At 42.9% G+C, this 14,175-nt stretch overlaps 1 protein-coding gene across 10 annotated transcripts in view; it reads right to left on the reverse strand.

The window, feature by feature from the left end:
• The window catches only part of Agfg1 (ArfGAP with FG repeats 1), a 48,954-nt gene extending 34,791 nt beyond the window's left edge, over positions 1-14,163 (reverse strand). For 2 of the 10 annotated variants that reach the window (XM_040753194.1, XM_040753195.1), the window contains exon 1: positions 13,709-14,163. In XM_040753194.1, the coding sequence (XP_040609128.1) occupies positions 13,709-13,875 (167 nt within the window). In that variant the 5' untranslated portion in view covers positions 13,876-14,163. The remainder of the gene's footprint in view (positions 1-13,708) is intronic. The other 8 variants (XM_040753201.1, XM_040753197.1, XM_040753198.1 and 5 more) reach the window with 5 other exon arrangements.
• Between the last annotated feature and the right edge of the window lie 12 nt (positions 14,164-14,175).

The raw sequence follows: 14,175 nt of genomic DNA on the forward strand, positions 1-14,175 counted from the left end.
CAGGCCAGTGTGAGGAGATGGAGATCAAACCCAGGCCCTCTGCACGAACAGTGCAGTCTCATAACTGCTGAGCCATCTTCCAGGAGAGTGAGGAGGGAGACGGGACACCTGTCAAATCTCAGTTTCCTGAAATGAAGACTTACAAATGTCAAAGTTTAGTTTTCAGCAAACCACTTTAAAAACCAGATTAAACATATCTGAACAAAGGCCTGGACATGGGGGCACACACCTTTAATCCCGGCATTTCGGGGGCAGAGGCAGAGGCAAGTGGATCTTTATAAATTTGAAACCAGCTTGGTCCACACAACAAGTTCCGGGACAGCCAGGACTACATGAGATCTTGTCTCAAAAACAAGCAAACAAACAAAAACAAAACAAACATATCAGAACAGAGAATTAATGTACTAGAAGACAGAAAGGCAAAAAAGGATAAATAAACCAGAAGGTAACAAAAAGACAAAAAAGAAAAAAAAGGAGGATATAATTAGGAAACCTAACAGGCATCTAAAGCAGGTCTACAACTACAGAGCTAAGGAAGGAGACACATCTGAAGGGATAATGGCTGACATTTTTCAGACCCAATAAATGAGTTTAACAAAGTTGTGGAAAATAAAATCTACAGTTAGAAACATTCTATCAAATTTCAAAGACTAAAGTATAACGGCACTTCATTGGGAGTAAGAATATTATCTTCAGGTGGTAAAGGAAGTAACTGCTGTGATCCAGAAAAGCCATTACTGAAGAACAAGATAAAAATGGCAGTAGTTTCAGACTTTAAAAAAAAGTTCTTAACCCAAGAGACTTTTTACTAAAGAAACATATACACTTTAAGAAAACAAAAATATAGGCTGGGCGTAATGACACAAGCCTTTAATCCTAGCACTTGGTAGCTAGAGGAGGCAAGTCTCTGTGAGTTCAAGGCCAGTCTGGTCTGCAAATCGAGTTCCAGGACAGCCAGGATTACACACAGAGAAATCCTGTCTGGAAAGACAAAAAGAGAAAACAACTATACTAAGTTTTTGAGATGCAATGGAATAAACACAGACCCCAGCAAACATAGGCAAATTTAAACACACAATGACGATCTGTAAGAATATAGGGGGGAAGCCGGGCGTTGGTGGCACACGCCTTTAATCCCAGCACTTGGGAGGCAGAGGCAGGCAGATCTCTGAGTTCCAGGCCGAGCTGGACTGACAGCCTCCAAAACAATACAGAGAAATCCTGTCTCGTAAAACCAAAAACAAAAGAGTAAAGAGAGACACATTTAAAGATTTTAGCAATAATACTTGTGAAAGCATTTTCTATTTCCAACAGTTGTATATTATCAAAGTAAAAATACTGATTAATCACTCACAGAATGTTAATATGAATAACAGTTTCAACTGTGATTATAAAATACAGAATTTGCAGTTTCTAAAACCAGTGGAAAGCAAACATCAGGACAAGTCTGTTACTTTTTAATAAGATAAAACACACACACACACACACACACTTGCTACATGACCTTGTAGTACAGGCCACAAATTGCATTTGCCCCTAAACTTTTGTTTACACCTTCTCCATTCATATGCAACAGAAGTTAGAAACAAACCAACTGCCTCTCAAATAAGGAATGGCTTTTAAAAAAGCTATGTAATATGGTAAATAAAGAATGGTGCATACCTTTAATCCCAGCACTTGGAAGACAGAGTCAAGATAGATCTCAGTGAGTTCAAGGCCAGCCAGGTCTACAGAGTTTCCAGGACAACCAGGGATACACAGAGAAGCCCTATCCCTAAAAGCAAAAAAAAAAAAAAAAAAAAAAAAAAGGGGGGGCGAGACCAGAATTCTTAATTGATCAAAACTGACACATTCTTAGTATGTACTCCTGGAAGCTGATGCCACTTCATGCTAGTCAACATATCACATGAATACAGTGCTTACAAAACAGCTCATTATTTGATAAAAGTATTGGGGGAAAAAAATCACATCATTTTTCAGAGCCAATACTAAAGCAATGCCCATCCTAAACTCTAAAAATACACATTTCAAGTTTCCAAATTTGGGCCAACATTTTTTGACTCACTTAGTAAGTGCAACATTGATGTTTTGAAAGCATGTATGTCAGCTAATTAATTGGCTTTACGTTCCAAAGTAACCTGCCAGTGCAGCCCAATATGTTTCTACAGTATAATTAAGTCATATACAGATCCCCAGGAGTTTTGTTTTAATGACCACCACCCAGGTATGACTGTAAGCAGATGGTGTGACTCACTGAGTATGTCTGCCAGTATGTTCCCAGCTATGCCTCAATCTTGCAAATAGTCATTTGTTCAATTCAAATACCAATCTGTGCTGAATGAGTAAGAAAGCTCATTTGGTTGATTTATTAATTGTTTTTCCCCTGCTGAGGGAAAAGCTGTTTAAAATATTTAAATAGGCTATGGAAATATATGTGTGCTGGGCAGTGGTGGAGTACACCTTTAGTCCCAGCACTAGGGAGGCAGAGACACCCTGATCTCTGTAAGTTCAAGGCCAGCCTAGTCTGGTCTATAGAGTGAGTTCCAGAACAGGCTCCAAAGTTACAGAGAAATCCTCTCTCGAAAGACTAAAAAAAAAAAAAAAAGGAAAATGTGTTTGCTAATATAGGCTATGGAAATGTATGCAGTTGTTAATATTACTGTCAGAAAGTAATAAAGTTAATTTGACATTAGGTATATTCTAATCCTAGTTATTTACTAAAAGATGAACATTATACATTTTATATTATAAAAATTACACAGTTAAAATCTCAAACAGATAGAAGATGCCTTTAGTAAGTTAAGATTCTACAAACTGTTGGCTCGAGGACACCTATGTACTAGACTGTTCATCCATCCAGAGTGCAAAGTCAGCCAGTCTCACTCTCCCCCGTCTCTCTCTGTCTCTCTCCCTTCCTCCCCCCTCCCAGAGAGAGAGAGAGAGAGAGAGAGAGAGAGAGAGAGAGAGAGAGAGAGAGAGAGAGAGTAAATGTAAGGCACAATAGTTATTTTGTTTGTTGGTTTGTTTTTTCTTAGAAAGCCACAATCCAAGATCCCTATAATACTCAGGGCACTCATCTAAAAAACAATATTCAAGTAATGAACTAATACATAGTGGTAACAGTGATGAACAAAACTAATAGCACAGAGTAAAAAGATTAGCCCACAAGAAACAAGGGAATGAAAAAGCCCTTACAAACACTACTGTTCTTTAATAGTAAACTTTGGAAGGAAAACATGCCAAGCCAGGACCTGAGGCCAGGTGTTCAAGACCAGCCTGAACAACAGTGAGTCCTTGCATCAAAAACAAAGAAGCAAGCAAGAATATGCCAGCAATATGTAAGTAAGGCACAACAACAGAGTTCCCGCAGAATGGGAGAAGCCAAATGGGAGATGCTGATTCCCACCACACAACCCACAGCAAGAGAAACTGAGAATGGATACAGCTACGGTCACAATGCAACACCCCCTCACCAAGGCCTGAGCCCTGGAGGAAAAGTTTAAGCTAGACAAATTCTACAAAAGACTGTGGACACAAGCATACTGGGGCTTTGTTGGCCTCCATGCTAAAAACTGAGGAGACATACCTAATACTGAATGACAGATTACATGCCCACAACTTCCACAACTTGACTCCAGAACAGTGGAAGCCAGGCTTTTTCTTTGCAAAAAGATGACAGCAAACACCACGAAAGTTAATTTTAAAAAAATAAATGAAAATTAAAAATAAGAACCAATTCCCAAGTCAAGTATAAAAAGAATTTTAATTAAAACCCTTTTCAACTCAGTGGAAACACTGCAGGACCCATAGCTCAAAGCACGTTTAGCAGTGAACTCTTCAAATTCATTGGTTTCTAGCAAAGCTGCAATGCAAAAGATGGGAAGGAAACAGAATGAAAAATTGAAGAGCATGAGCACTGGGTCAGCATGTGGTGAATGGGAAGGCAAGGCATTTCCTTATAATGGGCAGTGTTTGGAAATCCAAAGAAGATTGTGAGAGTTAATCAACCATTTCTTAATGGAAGGAAGGAAGGAAGGAAGGAAGGAAGGAAGGAAGGAAGGAAGGAAGGAAGGAAATGGTAAAGGAAAAATAATAAAAATATTTTTATAGCACAGTATATGGCTATTAGGTCTCGTCCCTACCTGTTAAAGGGTATAGCTGGCATAACCTGCCCCCTACCCTAACGTTCTCCAGCTCAAGGGCTGGGCTACCCTTCCCTACATATCCGGTCATTTTGGATACCAGGCCTGAACCATCTCCTCTACCACACCTAGGAGCAGTCATGCCCCCCCCCATAGCAACGCTGCTAACAAACCAAGAAGCTTCTGTAAAGTCTCCCCAGACAGGAGAGGATGAAATGGAAGCATTCAAATCGGTGGCAGGTGCTGGCAAGAGACAGAGAAATACCCTCAGACTCTAACAAGACTAACTAGGCCCTCTTGTCCAGAAGACGTAGCTCAAGAACTGCTGGCATTAATGTCTAATGCACGAGCGCACAAGTGTGTGCGTGTCTAATCTGGAACATGAAATAGTAACTACACTCTACCTATCAAGTGTGACATGTTGGATCTGGAAGAACTGACAGCTGCTGGAATTTTTTGTTTTTGTCTTTGCATCAAAAGCACCACTTAAAAGTAAATGAATGAAAGCTTCCTGGAGTTGCTTCCTTTAACAAAATGGAAAATTTGATACAATGGTGTATTCCCCGTATTGAAGAACAGCATTTTCTAAATGTTGGGGACTCTCCCAGTCCTTACTCAACCAGAACTTTTTTTTTCTTTTTTTTTTTTGGTTTTACAAGACAGGGTTTCTCTGTATTGTTTTGGAGGCTGTCAGTCCAGCCCGGCCTCGAACTCACAGAGATCCACCTGCCTCTGCCTCCCAAGTGCTGGGATTAAAGGCGTGGGCCACCACCACCTGGCCAGAACTTAATTTTAACTAGTATGCAGAAGGACCATTCTGGTAGTTTCTGTTTGTGTAGATACATAAAATATTTATGTAAGTAAATATTTTAAAATATTCAACAGCCTAATAGTGGCACATGCCTTTAACCTGACCACTATTACTGGAGAGGGAAAGACAGAGGAATCTCTGTGAGCTAGAGACCAACGTGGTCTACACAGCAAGTTCTAAAACATCTGGGGTTATATAATGAGACTGTGTCTAGAAAACTAAATAAATAAACAGGGCTGGAGAGATGGCTCAATAGTTAACTTTGAAATGTTAAGAGAAGATACTGTTCATGTTGAGGACCAAGTTCAATTCCTAGCACCCATGTCAAGTGGCTACAACTGCCTTAACTTCAGCTTCATGGGGATCTGATGTCTTTGGCCTCCAACAGGACCCCACCACCACCACACACACACACACCCCACCCTCACCCATTTAAAATTTAAAATAATCTTTAAAAAATGATACTTCACCAAAACAAAGACCATGGTTCATAGGCCACATCCATGAGAATCCATCATTCTAAGAAACTGTCATAAAGAAAGGTCTATCAAGGGAAATTCCTCTGGCCCAGAGAATAAAATCTCTTGCCTAGTGGAGACCTAATATTGAGCAAGGTCAATGCCCTGGACCAAAAGACCACCCCTAGCAGGCTCATCTTAAGAGACAGGTGGAATAATTAGTCCTTAATGGAGACTGCTTTTCCTTCCTAGAATCCCATCCCTACTGCAGCAGCTTCCTAAGTCTGCCCACTTCCCCTAACATTGGTTTTCCAACACTCTGGGCTTCTTCACTTCTAAGTCCTCCTCCCTCACATGACTGCTTGCCTGCCACATGTCTGACCTCCATGCCAATTAAATGCCATGATTTTCCCCTCTCCTCCTCCTTCACTGCTTGCCTGCCCTAGGAGCTTTTCTTTTAAAGTCCATTTTTAAATTCTTTCATGATGATTAAGAGTGTCAAAAAGGGACCCTGATTTCCTCTGTTATGGTATCTCATCTATGTTAAGTTTAATTGTTTCCTAAAGCTATCACATCTGATATTAAACAGAAGATTCTTACAGCTTGTGTGAGATAGTTTAAGAGCAGCCACACCAGTTTGTTTTTCTATCATCACAAAAATGCAGTTATTTATTTGCAAAATGTAATCACTACAAACTTGCCACCAGACAAGAAAGCTAGATATACCCTCATCTAGTTAAGTGAAATTTAAAAGGACTTTATACAAAGTCTGTATATTAAAAGGCTATGATTCAAGAAATTTCTAAGGCCGTTTATGGAAATGCAGTCACGTGGTTGGGGGTGTTAGCAGGTTAGAACCTGCTGACATGCTGACATAAACGACTAAACATTTTACAATGTAAGTAACTGATCTGAAAAATAAATGATCTGCTTGCTTTTTCTTTACCAACTCATTCTTTACATGTAGGCTTCATCTTTTCAGTATCTGGGCTGACAGTTCAGAAGAATAACTTCATAGTATTAGACTGTTATTTAATGGTGTAGTTAACTTTACTGTAAATGATGGTGAATGAACACTGATGAGTAGTTTCATAGTTTTATATACTTCTTTACCATGTGGGAGGGACCTCAGGTGGGTTGTCAGTTCTCATAACAAGTGCCTTTCCCCACTGAGCCACCTTGCCATCTCATTATTTTTACATTTGAAAGGGAGAGAAAAATCCTACCACAAATGAACAAAAGACCTACACCAAAATATTCAACATTTCAAAACACAGTTCAGAACAGCAGAAATTAAATACAAAAATACTGCGGCACACCTTTAATCATGGCACTCAGGAGGCAGGGAGGTAAGGCGAATTTTTGTGAGTTCAAGGCCAATCTAGTCTACAAAGTGAGAGCTGTTACCCAGAGAAACCCTGTCTCAAAAAACTAAAACAAAGATAAATGAAGATGCCCTTGAAAAGGGAAGAGAACATGGCACCAAAAATCAGTACTAAGAACAGCTTCAGCTGCCACCCTGAAGAGCAGAGAACATTTTCAGCCACCTCATTTGCAAAGTGACTCCCTATTCATCCTTGGTCAGGAAAATACCAGAGTGGAGGCCCAAAGGAGTCAGTCCAGAGCTATAGGAAACTCACAGAAGGGAACTACAGACAGCATTCCTAGATGGTAGCTGTACAGAGGCCTAGAAAATAGAACTGCCAAAGCAGATTACAAACATTACCCAGAAATGACTTATCAAAAAACAGTAATGCAACTGATAGGGGCTGGGGAAGGGTGGCTCAGTGTGTAAGAGTGCTTGCTACCCAAGACCCCAGTTCAATTCCCCAGAAGCCACTTCAAAAGCTGGGTGTGATAACACAGGCCTGTAACCCCGGGCTGGGTGGGGGTGGAGGTGATAAATGGGTGCCTGGGGCTTGGTGAATGCTGCCTAGCTCTAGGTTCAGTGAGAGACTGTCTCAAAGAAGTAAGATGGAGAGAGATAGAGCAGGCATCCAACATCCTCCAGACAGGCACACTCCCTATACACCACACCCATTCGTTAATAAACTTGATGTCTTATCACACTGAATGAAGTTTTATACCTCAGTCACAGATAATATCTAAAGTCTGAGTATGTATCCATACAGTAAAGCAAAACATTTCAAAGGATGAAAACTGGACAATCAGAAATGGAGAGGATCGCTGTACAGGTGAGGATGATGAGAACAGGAAGGCCAAATACTATCTTCCTCCTACAGTAAAAAAGTTGGGAAAGGCTAGAACTGGGGGGAAAGGGAATAGGAATGTTATGTTAGCTAAAAACAATATGGAAGGAACTAAAAGGCTCCAAACCTTTCTTATGGTCACCAGAGACTGGGGTCAGGGATGGAGAGGTGGGTCAGTGCCTACGAGCTCTATTGCTCTTGCAGAGGACCACTGTTGGCAGCCTTCACTTTTTAAATAAGAGTAAATTCTACAAAGTTAAAAAAAAAAGCTAAAATTATTCTTCAAATTTAAACTTAGGTAGTGTATAGATTATTTTCTTCAGCTGGAGGGGAAAATATTCCTATAAAACTAAGGACTTTTATAAGCTTCAAGAGTTTCAAGACTCTTGACTGTACACTAGTAACCTTTAAGAAAACACTGTTGAACATGTGTTCCAAGGTAGAACCAACAAGATTAAAAGCTTAGAAAGAAAAATGGAAAAAAAGGCCTTCCCATGTTCCTACATTACTAGCCACAGTAATTTTCATCCTAACTCCACCAAAAGGCCTTCAAAATTAAACAAAAAGTGGAGAAGAGACAAGCAGCTCTAGATATGACAGTTCTAGGAAAACTTCTTTCCTTGCACAAGTGGTTCCATACTTCTCCTAGAAACACAGGAACACAGAAGAAATCCATTCCTTCACCCTCCCCCCAGCCTCCTCCTCAAGATAACAGGTTCCGATTCCAGCCAAAGCCCACCTCTCTCTGGTAAATCTCTACTAGCGTCATCACATTCCTTAGTGCAGGCTCCAGTTTGTTAAGGTGCCTCTGAAAACAAGCAACCGTAACAGAAAGGTATAATTATGACCTCTGTCTCTTTAGAAACTATTTGTGGTATTAATCAAAAAGGATTGAAACTTTACTGAGAAGTCTTAAACAAATAAATTACCTTCCAACTTTTTTTGTTTTTCAAGGACAGGGTTTCTATGTAGCCTGTCCTCAAACTCAAGGTAGCGGCCTGTCTCTGCCTCCCAAGTGCTGGGATGAGATTAAAGATATGGGCCACCATCTCCCAGCACCTTCCAACTTTTAAAGTACATTAAAAATACATTCCCTGGCCAGGCGGTGGTGGCCCACGCCTTTAATCCCAGCACTCGGGAGGCAGAGGCAGGTGGATCTCTGTGAGTTGGAGGCTGGGCTGGACCGACAGCCTCTGATGAAGCCCTGTAAATGACTCATCCTTTATACACATTAGAGAAATTCTTGCTGTGCTCCCTAGACTTTCACTTCTTTGACCATTTGAAAGGGAGACATGTGCAATAGATAGAAACTGGAAAGAGGCAGTTATCAAAACTCTTAACCCACGTGCTGAATTAACCCACATTTAAGCTGCCCTTTGAAAAAGCTCCATGCAGTGTCTAACACAATGGTTATCTGATGGTGAGACTACGGCTATCTCAGCTAAAATCTAGACTGATTAAGAACGGCCTGGAGCCAGGCATGGTGGCACATACTTGTAACCCCAGAGACTAAGCAAGAAGTACAGCACATTTTAAGTCATCTTGCCTATATGATGAACCATGGTCTCAAAAAAAGAAAAGGGAATGGCAAACTGCTTCTCAGACGTAACTTTTATTTTGCCTAAGGCTTCACTAAACCATTTATGTTTGTTTGTTTGTTTTTTCAAAATAAAGTAGTCTCATACACTAGTCCTCAGGCCCTGCACAGCGGCTCACAAATAATTCCAACACTAGGAGACTGGGCAGAAGGACTAACTCCAGTTTACAGCCAGTGTGGACTACACAACAACAAACAAGAGGTAGGCTGTGGCAGTGCTTACCTGGGACCTAGCCCGTGGGAGGCAGTGGTAGTGGCCCACAGTGAGTCTGGGGCCAACCTGAGACATGAAACCCTGTCTCCAACAACAAAAGGTAATCCCACATCCTAGCCTCAGGCCCAGAGTGTAAACAAAGAGCCTCCAGCTTGGCAGTCAAGAATCCTAGCCTAAGTTTTTACTGTTGCCTATAGTTTATAACTTACATATTCTATAAAGAGAAAACAAGAAACAGCCTGTAAGTCAGGACAGGCCTGGTCTGTTCCTAACTGAACTAACAGATACATCACAAGTCTTTTTTAGAAGTTTGATATTTTGCCTTAAGTTATGCTGAATGAACACCATCCGAGCATACAAGGTAGAAATCTGGGAGAAAAACAAAAACAAAACCAGGAGAGATTAGCTTGGAGTCCAGTGGTATCAGCAATAAATGGTGGCTTCATTTACACAAAGATATTATTGAAGGAATGGTAAAAGATAGGTTATAAGCACACGCCTTTGATTCCAGAACTTGCAAGGCAGAAGCAGGCAGACCTCTGAGTTTGAGGCCAGCCTGGTCTATAGTGCAAGTTACAGGACAGACAGGGCTACACAGAAACCCTGTCTCAAAAAAATATATATATATATAGGTTATAGGTTATTGTATTTATTATCCTAAAATGTAAGACTCATGACAGATACCATTTACCTATATAGTGACATTGTGCTAGAGAAATCAAACAACCAGAATGCCTTGCTTCTTACTTGTACCTCCACGACTTAGTCCTATGCTCAAATACAATGTGTTCAATAAGCTAATACAGTGCATGTACTATTCCCACTTTACAATCATGAACACACACAGTATGCTGCCATCACAAACTTAAAATCTGAAGCCAAGGGGATGGATCCAAGTCAACGTGTACATTATACCATATCACCCACATAAGAAATACATAATTATTACTCCAGTCTTCCTAAATTGTTTTTCCAGCATTATTGCTTTTCAAAGATAAACATCCCCAGGTGCTTCAGTTTCTTCAAATGCTACAGCAGACATTCCAAGGTTACAACTGCAGCATCACAATTTCTTTGCAAGGGTCTGAGGATGGAACATGCAAAGGGCACTGACTCAAGGTAGCTAGCGATGGCTGACCCCACTAGACTCCAGGGCAGTTTGTGGCTCCAGGAACTGGGGCAACCATCATTTCAGAAATAAAATATCATTTAAACCCAATCAGCAAATTGCCTCCATATTTTTGAGTAAGGTTTCACGTTACAGCCCAAAACTCATACCCGATAGACTCTGATGAAGGAGCTTCTCACATCAGTGACTTCACCATTCTGATCCTGATCTCTGTTAGTAACACCTGCTGGGCTTCTATTTCGTACCAGACATTGTATGAAGCTCCATCTCTTTAGTATGGAAAATAAATTTGCAATAGAAACTTTTATTCTCACTATTTCTTTTTCTTTTTTTTGTTTTTTTATTTTGTTTTGTTTTGTTTTTGTTTTTGTTTTTTTCCCGACAGGGTTTCTCTGTATTGTTTTGGAGGCTGTCCTGGAACTCACTCTGTAGACCAGGCTGGCCTCGAACTCACAGAGATCCACCTGCCTCTGCCTCCCGAGTGCTGGGATTAAAGGCATGCGCCACCAACACCCGGCTCACTATTTCATATACAAGAACTGCTGATTGATTGGATATTTTCAGTATCAATTACATGCCTTTTAGGGGCAAAATGAAAAGCAGTGTTGTCTAGCTCCTAAGTAACCCACTCTTCTACCACAGGAAGCTGCTACCTAGAACTTGTCATTGAAGATCTTACCTCAGACATCAACTCTTCTGTGAAGCCTCCAAACCAACCTTCATATAGTCTAAGGATAGCACACTCATAGGGGAAAGAAAAATCCCCTAAAATAAAAAATTATACTGGGAGCCCAGAGACAGCTCAGTGGCTCTTGCCACCAATCCTAATGACCCAGCTCAAACTCCAGGGTCCACAGAGTGAAAAGAGAGCCATCCTTGGACAGACAACCAAGTATGTGATGCATACAAATGCATATATGCACATGTGCACAAAAAATTAACATCTGTGTGTGCAAACAATATAAACAAGTGTAACTTTAAAAAATTATATCCGTAAACCTGGCAGGTGATGACAAACACCTTTAATCCCAGCACTTAGGAGGCAGAGTTCAAGGCCAGCCTGGTCTACAAAGTAGTTCCAGGACAGCCAGGGTTACAAAGCTGTGAGGAAAAAATTACACTGATAGATCCTATATCTACTGTTTCTATTTTCTTCAATTACATTCTTACTGCAGAGGAAGTACTTTATGTATTTATAAAGCGCTCTAAAGATGCAAATCTACAGCAATAAGTTAGGCATACAGTAGGTGGTGGTGGCTCAGACCTTTAATCCCACAAGTTAGAGGCAAAGGCAAGCAGATCTCTACAGAGTTCAAGGCCAGCCTGGCCCACAGAGCGAATTCCAGAGCAGTCAGGTCTACACAGAGAAACCCTGTCTCACAAATAAACAAACAAACAGATGAATTATACATATGTAAATATGTATGTGTTTCAACCCAAAGGCTCAAATGCATCTAAGGACCTTCTTAAACATGTTATAAAAGTAAAATACGCTTTAAATAAATTGATTAGCTTAATAATTTTGGAACCAAAGTTGCCTAGCATAAGTGACTTTAATGTCCTAAATTTATTTCATTTATAAATGAAAACCATGAAACACGCATACTATCTCCTACTTGCTATGTAGCTTTGGCAAATTCTGAGGTTTCCCTAAACACAAATCTGAAAGTAACCTTTGGGACTATCCTATTACAGTACTCTCAAGTTCAGTACAGTATCCTGCTGGCTGTGCTTTTCCATTTTCTCCATTAGAATGTAGATACCAAGAGACCAGGGCCATGGAAGTATTTAGCACCACACCCTAAAGCTTCAAGCAAAACTAGTAGGTACCACCCAAAATAATATAATGCTCATGGACAGTCAAGGGCCCTCCTTGCCCAAACTTAAAACTAGAAAAAGGGTCAATACTGGACCATTGGCCATGTCCAACATTTTTCAACTCTTTAGAAATTTGTTTTCCCACGTGTTATGTACTTTGTTATTAATCGCATAATAAAAAAATAAGGAGCCAGGCGTTGGTGGCGCACGCCTTTAATCCCAGCACTCGGGAGGCAGAGACAGGCGGATCACTGTGAGTTCGAGGCCAGCCTGGTCTACCGAGTGAGTTCCAGGACAGTCTCCAAAACAATACAGAGAAATCCCCTGTCTCGAAAAAAAAAAAAAAAAAAAAAAAAAAAAGGAGAGGGCCAGCAAAAAGGCTCAGCTGGTAAAAGCAAATCATGGTCCCACAGACAGACACACACACAGACACACGCGGGCGGTAATACTTTTTAGAAACCCAGGGAATATTAACTACAAGCCGATTAATAACTTATATTGAATCCAGGATAGCGCAAAGGGGCATTGAATCAGTACCAGAATCACCTGAAGTCTTTCCAAATGAAATTTCACAGGAACAAAAATTCCCATCAAAAAAGCTTAAACAGAGAAGCCCAGACATAAGCCATCTGAGTAATTTCGGGCGGCCATCTCCATCGCCTGTCTCAACATCGTCTTCCCTGTCCCCATTTCTCCATACAGCCAGGACACCTGGGTACTGATCCAGAAAACTCATCGAATTCTCCATCCTTATTTTGAACCGCACAACTCCCGATACCCATTTCCAGTAAAACTTTGCCGACTCGGGACACTAGGAGCCATGCAGACACAACCCTCGTGCTTTTGCTGTCTCCCCCCCGCCCCCACCTCCACGAAATTAATCCTCTAGGGAGAACTTTTCTCCTGGGATTCACATCTCAGCCATCGGGACGTTTTAACGCGACTCCCCGCCACCCCGCTCCCAGCCTCGTCCCTGCTCTTTCCCCTCCCACCGGCTCCGCGGCGCCCAGCAAATGCCGGGTTCCAAACCGCGTAGCTGCGGGGAGCACAAAGGCCCCGCACAGCCCTCCTGGGGCTGCTCCGGGCCTGCGCCCCCCCCCGGGGCCGGGCTACGCCCGCTGAGCGGCGGGAAGCCGGGATGCTCCGTCGGGCCGGCCGCTCGCTGACCCCGACCCCACCCACGCCCCACCCACGCCGGCCACCCCACGGCTGGACCCTCGCCCGGCCAAAGCGAAAAGAGAGCATCCTGGACCCCGAGGCCCAGGCCGGCCGTATCCCAAAGGGCCCCGCCGCCCCGGCCCGGTCCCCCAGGCCCCCATCCACACTCACAGGCTGCCGGAGCAGGAGGTGCACACGAAGGAGCCGACCGTCATGTTCACGTAGGTGGGGCCGCGCTGGTCGCAGTCGAAGCACTTGCGGTTGTGCGGCAGCCCCGTCATGTCCCGCAGCATCTTCAGGTGCTTCTCCTCCTGCTTCCGCTTCGCGCTGGCCGCCATGGCCGTGGCTCGGACCGACGAGGTCGGCAGGGCCGGGAGCCGGCGGCGCTGCCGGGGCCCCGCGCTCCCTCCCACGGGCCGCCCTGGACGCCGCCGCCGCCGCCGCCTCCGCCCTCCTCCGCCCGCGCGGGCTCCGGCCTCGGCCTCCGCTCTGTTCCGCCCAGAAGGACGAAGCGCCGACTCTGCGCAGCGCGCGCCGACCGGTCACACCAACCGGCCGGGCGGGACAACCGCCACTGCCGCCGCCGTCGCCGCCGCCACCTTCCCGACTTCTCCTAAGGGGGAAAAGACGAGGTGGGG

Source organism: Mesocricetus auratus, unplaced genomic scaffold (assembly GCF_017639785.1).
Source record: "Mesocricetus auratus isolate SY011 unplaced genomic scaffold, BCM_Maur_2.0 Super-Scaffold_100010, whole genome shotgun sequence".
In the NCBI taxonomy this organism is placed as follows: Eukaryota; Metazoa; Chordata; class Mammalia; order Rodentia; family Cricetidae; genus Mesocricetus; species Mesocricetus auratus.